Consider the following 9,685-nt stretch of genomic DNA (forward strand, 5'->3'; position numbering starts at 1 on the left):
TGTTTTTTAACCCTGTCCAAACTGATAGATCTCAAGACTTCCCGCCTATTTTTGAATTTCTTTTGGTCATGGCAACGACGTGTTTCTTCTGGACGTCTTTTAGCCTGCTTCCCTTTGTCAAACAGATTGTACTTGAGTGATTTCTTGATCCAGCAGGTCTGGCCTTAATCAGGCCTGGGTCTGGTTGGTGAAATGAAACTCAGTCTTCCCAGAAATATTTGGTTAATCACAGTCAATCTTTGATTTTCAGTTTGGATGTTTTTTCGCTCAGCAAATGAAATCATCATTTAAAATTGCATATTGAAGTATTCAGGTTATCTCTGCCCAATAATACAAAGTTGTTTTACGCTAGTTTTGTTAGTTTTAGTGAATCAATGTTTTTGATCAGGTGACATCCTCGGCCGGGCTCTGAAGAACCTGGATGGATTGCTGCAGATGCCGTATGGATGTGGGGAGCAGAACATGGCTCTCCTGGCCCCCAACATCTACATCCTCCACTACCTGAAAGGCACACAGCAGCTCACCGCAGCCATCATGGAAAAAGCTACTAACTTCCTCACCAGTGGCAAGTTTTTATTGTTTCCTCTAAGAAGGAAATCATTTGAATCACTTCAACACACACGGTTCAAGAAACAAGCCGACAGGAGCAGAACATTAGCCGCAGTTTCTGGTCAAATGTGTCATTTTCCTCATCTGTCAGCAAGAGTCATTGAATTTCCCAAATCTCGATGTACACATGCAGATCCATAAACAAATGGAGTCCAATCATCACCATAGCAACAATGTCTCGATCATGGTGTCCCTGTTGTTACAGGATACCAAAGACAGCTCAACTACAAAAGTGCTGACGGTGCTTACACCACATTTGGAACAGGACCAGGAAACACTTGGTGAGAACATCACTGATCAAACATGTCACAAACCAGAGAGGTTACACTGGTTTTTAAATATCCCACCAAACAGAAGACGTTTCTTGAAGTTTGACTACCCATTAATAACATAAACATGTCTACCTCTAATACTTAAAATAATTCTCCATTTAATCCTTTGACTAAGCCAACATTAACAATACCTTTTGGTTAATACTGTGTAATTTAGTAGGTAGGAAGGAGCATTAGAGCCACATAAAAATGTTATTGATCATTATTAGAATAAAGTCGAATTTTAAAGCTTAAAGTTATTTTACTTTAAGAAAACATCTAAATGCTATTTCAATAATAAAGTCTTAATACTGTTTTGTGAAAAAAGTCAAATTCAAATCTAAGAAAACAGTTGAAATGATTACAGTTGTTGCTTCAAACGACTGCTATACCCTGTATAAAATGCCTTGAGTAGATGTAGTGAAATAAATCAGTGGTCTTGTGATACAGCATAGATCCTCTTTATTCCACGAGCGTGGAACCATCGGTATCCTTGCATCTGTACATTAGCAGCCATTTCCTTTTATACAAATCTAACCACATGCAGCTTTCTGCACCACTTTCTGCTTTTCAGTGTACTTATACTTACTGCCACGCTGTTTTTATTGCTACAAGTGACATCAGTTCCTTCCTTGTTACTAAAACTGAGTCTGAAGTACGATTTCACTAATTCAGAGGGTAAAGCAGTTTGTCCTGAAATAACTGTGATATCCACATTTCTGCTTTTGTCTCAAAATACATTTTCAAATTTAACCTTGAAATTTCAACTTTATTTTCAAAATGATCAGTATTTCTTTCTCTTAATGTGACCTCACAGCCAAACATTTCCATCATTGTAAGACGTGTAAGTGTTGTTTTCTTTTTGTCAGGCTGACTGCGTTTGTGGTAAGAAGTTTTGCAAAGCTCAGGTCTTTCATCTTTATTGATCCCAGAAAGATCGAAGAGTCTAAGACCTGGCTGCAACATAAACAACAAGAAAATGGCTGTTTTGAAAAGTCTGGGAAACTCTTCAACAACGGAATGAAGGTAACCTGCAGTTCTTCGCTGTTAGACTGTGGAAACAGCCTCCAGTGTGGATTTAACAAATTTTATTAATAATGTCATGCATACATGGAAAACACTGTACTACATACTGTAATAGCTCACACCAGTATATTCTATTATTTTATTCAAGAAATAATTTCCATACATCTTGTTCCATTCACACCAGCACTGCTTTCTATGTAGCATTCACACATATTATACTAAATACAAAGTATGCACTAGAGACCAACTTGGGATTAGTATCTTGCCCACAAATATTTGGCATGCAGGCTGGAGCAGCTGGGAATCAAACCACCAACCTTCTGATTAGTAGATGACTACACAAACTGTTTATAAGGCTGGGGAAACCCCGAGGTGAAGAAACATCCATCTCACTGGAAATACAATGTCCAGATGAACAAAATCAACTTCCCGTTCATCTCTTTAGCTGGATGTTTGAACATGCATGAAGACATTGATGATACTAAAACCACATGCAGCTGAAAATCATTTTCATGACTTCATATCCCTGAATGTTGGTGCACTGATGATAAAGTGTCTATGATGTCTTCTGTTGACAGGGTGGTGTATCTGATGAAGTGACTCTCAGTGCGTACGTTACTGCTGCCTTCTTGGAAATGAATACATCCCAACATGTGAGTAGACTCAAAGAATATCAAGGTATTCAACAAAAAAAGGAGTAGAGTTTGAGCTGCTGAGCCATGGAGTTAGGTTTAACCAGCAGTCTTGCACCCTGCTGGTATGTGCTGGATTGTCTCATGGGCACCTGGGGTCTTGCACGGTGTGATAGACCCCAGCCTCTATGGATCTTGTACTCAGAGCTTGTTCCTGTGCTGCCATGATTAGTGCTTCCGTGCTGTCTTTCAGTCCAGCTTTTTCCAGCCACTGGTAGGATTTCTGGGTATCATCTACTTCCTCTATCTGCCGGTGGTAACATACTGTGCAGGGCCTGTCCTTCCATGATGGTTCCTCGCCTTCCTCCTCTTTCTTGAGTTTCTGCTGGCTGAGGTATTCACTGAGCATGCGGTCAGTTGGGGCCATCTTCCTCGTACTCGTGGATATTCGTTGTTTCATCTTGGAATGTGGTGCTGACACTCACCAGTCCCTGGCCTCCTTCCCTCCATTTAGCATGCGGGACTTGGGGTGAAACCCTCCATGCATGGTTAGGAACTTTCTTGTATTGATGTCAGTGGCTTCTATCTCCTCCTTTTGCCAGTTTATTATCCCAGCAGGGTACCTGATGATGGGCAGGGCGTAAGTTTTGATAGGCTGGATCCTGTCCTAACATTCAGCTGACTCCTCAGGATTTGCCTGACCCTCTGCAGGTACTTGGTTGTAGCAGCTTTCCCAGCAGCCTCTTTGGGGTTCCTATTTGCCTGTTGGAGTACTTGTAGCTGTCCTCTATGTCTGCAATTTTGCCTTCTGGTAGTTCGATTCCCTCAGTTCTGACTCTTTGTTATCATCCGACTACATTTCTCCAGTCCAAATGACATTCCAATGTCATTGCTTTATATCCTGGTGGTGTGGATCAGTGAATCGATGTCTCGTTCACTCTTTGCATACAGCTTGATGTCATCCACGTACAGGAGATGGCTGACAACTGCTCTATTCTGTCAGTATCCGTAGGGACAGAGCATCTCCTTCATAGATGATGATTGTGCTATGGGCTTGAAGTTGGCCTCTAGTGTTGTATGCCACATCCCCATTGAGTTCGTGATGAAGGCTCTTAAAGTCCTGTTGATCTTGTACAGGTCTAGGCATTCCAGGATCCAGCTGTGGGGCATTAAGTCATAGACCCTCTTGTAATCAATCCAGGCAGTCTCGGCTGATTGTTACAAGTAGCTGGTGTTTTGCACCTCTGGTATTCTTGCCAATGAGTGGGGCACAGGAACATGTGTCTGTTCATCTTAGCCACTATGATGCTTGACAGGAGCTTCCATGTGGTACTGAGGCAGGTTATTGGTCAGTAGTTGGATGGGACCGATGGGATCGATCCCTCCAAGACTGTCTGGCCTAGTTGGATGGGACCGATCCCTTCAGGACTGTCCGCCCTACAGTTAGCCATTCTGGGTGTCTCTCGTCACCTAACAGCTGGTTAATTTATGCTGCCAGACGCTCATGGAGTGCAGTCAGCTTCTTCCACCAGTAGACGTGAGCATACTAGTGTATGGCAAGGTGCTGGCCAAGGCTGTTAGTCGTTGTTTGGCAGTTTCCATGGACAGCTTGCTAAACTTCTTCTTGGGCACCGTCTTTGTCACACCTTTCTGCAGCTCCGATAGTTGGCTAATGTCATGATTCGAGTTTTGAGGAGAAGACAAACGACTGCATGGTCTCAGTAGATGCCAGAATAGTGATCTTTATTACACACTTCTAAGACAGAAGCATGGGAAGACAAGCGTACAGCCACAGATCTCCGCCGGGCGGCGGCTCTCCATATCTTTTATATTATTCATGATGACGTCACACAGACCTTACTGGAAATGATATCAAGTCCCACAATCCCAAAAGTTCTCCTTATATAGACATCAGATGGTACTTTTAGAGAAAAACAAGTGTGTGATCTGTTGTGCATTTTGTGAAACTGTGAGTCCAACTAGAGGAGATGTCCTGAGACGACCTCCCTTTGTTAATAAGTGTGTATGTGAGGGAACGTGCATGTCTTTCATAAGTCTGTATATATGTGCACGTTAGTGAGGCCCGACTACGTGCAAAACTGAATGTAACAGTCCAGCTCGAGTGGAGTGGTGATGTTGCAACAGTTTAAGCAGAGAGAAAGTAAGCTGGTGGAGAATTACCTTGTAGCCGATTTACTAAGAAACTAAGAAACTGATAAACTGATGCAGACTAATGAAGTAATAATGAACCTACAACAGTGCATGTAAATGATATCAGTGAGATTAAAATAACATCCATTATCCTAACAACTCCTTTGAAACAATGTAAGACATTCAACATAATACAGGTCAATCCAACAGATCTAATGATTTTCACACTCTTCTAAGTCAGAGGTCTAATGCAAACTAAAACTACATACCATATTATAATGCAACTACTTTGATCTCATATATAAGGTAACATATGATAACAAAATAATCTCACACTAACCTCCCTCCTTGATCTTAGCCTCTAGTCTCCTTCTCCTTGTGGCTGTTCAACCTGTAGCCAAGCATCTCTCTGATCACTGCTGCTGTACTGTAGATCAGCTTGTTAGTCTCGATAATCGTGGCTGTATGTATCGCATTTACATCATCTAGCAGATCTTCACATCTTGGTAACCAGCTACGGGGAATCCAGTTTTCAAGTTTTGCCATGATCCTATCTTTCAGGTCACTTCCTCTTGCACTATAGCACTTGGGGCTTGGTACAAATCTCGGGTGGAGGTGATGACATCTCCCCCCCTGACCTGTCGTCCTGGCTCCCCCTTGCCGTAGCATTTGTGTTGCACCTCGTCAATCTCTAGCTGTGAGAGCAATACCCTTCTTTCGAATGTTGGAACACTGAGCTATTAGTGTTTTCGCCGTCAATGTGGATGCTGGGTATCGAAGATTCCATAGGTCCCTCATCCTATTCATGTACATTTGCATACATTACATTTGCATAATGACTGAAACTAGCCCACTGAAGGAACAATGGGCTGGGAGGTCACTTCCTTAATCATAATTATGCAAATTCTCATGACCATTGATCAACAACCACTGACCAAAACCCACTGATCAAAGACCACTGATCAATGGCCATCAGTACCATTCACAGAGAGTTGGGGAATGGCTGCAATCACAGCATTGTAAGATGGTGACAGATGTACCCTTATGCCCCCTCCTCGATTCAGAGATGGTCTTTCCTTTTTCACGTAAATGGCCTCCTTGACCCTACACTCAAACCAGCGTTCCTCCCTGTCCAGGTTGTTACATCCTCATCATTGAAAGAGTGTCCACTGGCCTGTAGGTGTGAATAGACTGCAGAGTCCTGGCCTGACGAGGTGGCTCTTCTGTGTTGTGCCATCCTCTTAGCCAGAGGTGGTTTGATTTCCCCGATGTATAGATCCTGGCAATCCTCCTGGAACTTAACAGCGTGCACTATGTTACTCTGTTTGCGTTGGGGTGGACCAATTTTTGGCGCAGCGTGTTTTGGGGTTTAAAAGCCACAGAGACACAGTGTTTAGAAAAAAATGTGCCTCAGCTGCTCCGATACTTCTGACACATACGGGATCACTACAGGTTTTCACTTAGGCAGCGGTTGTCCTTCTCTCCTGGATCGGCTGGAGCTTAGGTTTACGGTACACATCAGCTTTTAAATGTCCCCCATTCCTGATGGAAATCTCACAGTCTAAGAAGACTAACCTGACACTTTTCATATCCTCCCTGGTGAATTTGATGTGTCGTTCCACTGAGTTAATGTGATCTGTGAATTGTGGAACGTCCTGAGAATTGATTTTCACCCAGGTGTCATCCACATACCTGAACTCTCACCAGCAAGAACTGGTATCACCACCCAACCTGTACAGTGTTTTTCAATATGTTCTTTATATTGTAAATACTACTAGAAGATTGCTCCAGTCTTTGCTTTATCTGTACTTTCCTCTAATTGCTGTGTTTTCTATTATCACGTTGATGTTTTGAGTGACTGAATCAGGAACTCTGCCTCCTATTCTTCTCACACTGGGTTAATGAAAGAAGGTTTCTGTTTGTCCATTAAAGTTCTTTGTTTTGATCTTTTAAAGGATCCTGTGATGAACAAGAGCCTGGCTTGTCTCAAGGAGTCTCTCAGTGACCTGAGCAACACCTACACTACAGCTCTGCTGGCCTATGTGTTCACTCTGGCAGGAGACGTGGAGACCCGTGCTCACCTTCTGCAGCACTTAGACACAGTTGCAGTGAGGGAAGGTGAGTCATCCTTTAGCAGGACATCATTCAGGCTTCATTAGCATCACCGTGACTGTTATTGTGTTTGTAGGAGGTTTCCTCTACTGGTCTCAGACAGCAGCAGAAACATCAGCCTCCCTGTCAGTGGAGATCAGTTCTTATGTGCTGTTGGCCAAACTCAGCGCCTCCCCGACTGCTGAGGATCTGGGATATGCCTCTGGTATTATCAGGTGGCTGACTGGGCAGCAGAACTATTACGGAGGCTTCTCCTCCACTCAGGTACGACACCACCCGAACAGTATGAAGCTCATCTTTGAGTACAGTCTTAGACAAAACCAGGGACAAAAGAAATAATACTGAAGCTTTCAGTTTTCTATCAGATATGTAAAACAGATTTGTTTTAGCCAGGCAGAGAAGTTTTATTCTTTAGTTAGAATATGACATTTAAGTTTTGTCTAAAAATTCATTGTTTTTACAGAATAGCAATGTTACCTCAGACTTCTGTACCAACTACACGTAACAGCCTGTAAATAACAGATCACCTGCGAGTTTATACCTGTAATTTCTATACTTTGATAATTCTCAGTTAAAGATATTTTAACCTGTTTAACGTTTATTTAACCAGGAAGTGAACTTTGGAAAACTTGAGATTAAGGATCTCTTTTGTGAGAGGGTCTCAAAGTGACACAGGCTGTTTTAACTTAATGTCTATTCCACTTAAGCCCATGAAATATGGAGACATATGCTGTGTGTGTTAACCACAATGAATCCATCCTGTAGGACACGGTGGTGGCTCTTCAGGCTCTGGCTCTCTACTCCACTCTGGTGTTCAGTGCTGAAGGTTGGAGCACAGTGACAGTTCAGGCTCCCAGCAGTCAGCTGACGTTTGATGTAAATCAGGGCAACAAACTGCTCTACCAGGAGGAGGCGCTGCAGGACGTGTCAGGAAAATACAGCCTGGAGGTGAAGGGCACTGCATGTGCTTCAGTGCAGGTCAGTGACAGCATCACGTGAGAAGCTCCTGGTTGATGTCAGAGAAAGGGTTTCTTCTTTTTCTTTTTCCTTATACAACTTCAGAGAGCATTAGCATTGTCACATGTAATAAAGCTCATCTTGCACATGTATTTTCATACACAATAAAGACATTAGACCTGGCAGTAATAACTGTAGAGAGTACAATGCTATTTTAAACTAAATTGGAGAACTGAGCAAAAATAAATGAACTTTCTGTCTGTATCAGAATCAGGGAAACTATTAATCCCAGAGGGAAACTGAGTTGTCATAGCAGCAAATATACAACAAACATCAAGCACTCGTATAAATGAGTGTAGATATAACAGAGATCCTCATATTAAGATGAATATAGACATATAGGTATGACTATAAAAGTATGTGTGCTAATATGTGTCATGGTGTAGAACAGTGACAGCAGGGTGCATTGAGGTGTGATTAGTTCTGTTCCACACGTGACCCAAGTGTGTTTCCCAGATTTCTGCCACCTACAACATCCCAACACCTGCTGATGTCACCACTCTCAGTGTGAGAGTCCATCTAGAGGTCAACACCAGTGAATCTGCTAGACCCAAATTCACTGTGCAAATACAATCACTGTAAGTATGTGACAGGTGAGAGGAGCGCTCTTTACCCGTGTGGAGGAACTGCTGGTAGATGAAAAGCAAGTGTGCACACAGGTCAGTATAATCACACTGTTCAAACACAGGTACAGTGGAAAGGAGGAAACTACAAACATGGTGATCCTGGACATCAAAATGCTCTCTGGATTTTCCCCAGACCCCGAGTCTTTGAAGAGTGTGAGTAATTAGACAGATTCTACCAACGAGTGCATCTCATGTGATAATTGTGAGGATAATAATAAAATGATGTCATCTCCTCACAGCTCAAACGTGGCCTCCTGGTGAGTCGTGTTGAGCAAAAGGAGGATCACGTTCTGGTGTACTTAGAGGAGGTAAGTGAAAGTCACCGTGGGGACACCAGATGATGATCTTTGGGACAAACTGTGTCTGCGATTGTTTCTGTCTCGTCCAGTTATCAAAGGACACACCCATCAACCACAGCTTAGAGATCATCCAGGAGCTCCCAGTGGACAACCTGAAGCCAGCCGTGGTCAAGATCTATGACTACTACCAACCAGGTCCAAGTCTAACTAAGCTTTACTCCAACAGCACACTGACACACTTCAGAGGATCAGACTGAACAGTTCATACAAGCTGATGTTTCCATCAGTGACTCAGAGAAATGACACGTTCATGTTTTTCTACCATGTTTCTGTCAGGTGACCAGGCTGAGACCCAATACATGTTTGTCTCGTGAGCTGCAGGTACGAAGCTGTAACAACACACACCTTTCACACACGTTCATGTTCACAGCATCAATGCAAAGAACTTTGAGCTTTTACTAACTTGTATTCTTCGTCTCACAGTTTGAAGAAGGTGTGGCTGGTCCTGAGGTTTAAACCTGCATTTGAATAAAGATACTTTTTCTGCTCACATGTGTGTAAGCGTGTGTGTTAACAGCTCCAGTATTATTAGTGCTTCTTTAATAACAGGCTTCATTATTAATAATCGGCAGAATGGAAAATATAGTGCTGTGAATGCACCGCTGAGACTGGCCTCATGCCACATTTCTGTCTTTGTGCAGGTTTAGACAAAAACAAAAAGGTGCAAGTGGGCAACAAGTGGGCAACAAGTGGGCAACAAGTGGGCAACAAGTGGGCAACAAGTGGGCAACAAGTGGGCAAAACATTAAAAGAGCTAAACGTGCTCGTGGGAGACATTGAGTGACAGCTGGCAAGTGACGTCCACGGAAATACAGACAGAAACGTGTGTGTGTGTGTGTGTG

At 42.9% G+C, this 9,685-nt stretch overlaps 1 protein-coding gene across 1 annotated transcript; it reads left to right on the forward strand.

The window, feature by feature from the left end:
- The first annotated feature begins 372 nt into the window (after positions 1 to 372).
- LOC146576897 (murinoglobulin-1-like) lies at positions 373 to 9,328 on the forward strand. Its single transcript, XM_085251035.1, has 13 exons — positions 373 to 565; positions 815 to 890; positions 1,790 to 1,946; positions 2,525 to 2,599; positions 6,685 to 6,847; positions 6,918 to 7,105; positions 7,607 to 7,819; positions 8,315 to 8,436; positions 8,547 to 8,637; positions 8,724 to 8,792; positions 8,873 to 8,978; positions 9,120 to 9,164; positions 9,267 to 9,328. Exons 1-12 carry the CDS (start codon positions 436 to 438, stop codon positions 9,155 to 9,157), a joined length of 1,428 nt encoding a protein of 475 aa, XP_085107161.1. The 5' UTR covers positions 373 to 435; the 3' UTR covers positions 9,158 to 9,164; positions 9,267 to 9,328.
- The last annotated feature ends 357 nt before the right edge of the window (positions 9,329 to 9,685 follow it).

This window comes from Mchenga conophoros, linkage group LG3 (genome assembly GCF_057382185.1).
Source record: "Mchenga conophoros isolate Kocher_MC1m ecotype Shallow Benthic linkage group LG3, M_conophoros_male_GT1.1, whole genome shotgun sequence".
Taxonomy (NCBI): domain Eukaryota; kingdom Metazoa; phylum Chordata; class Actinopteri; order Cichliformes; family Cichlidae; genus Mchenga; species Mchenga conophoros.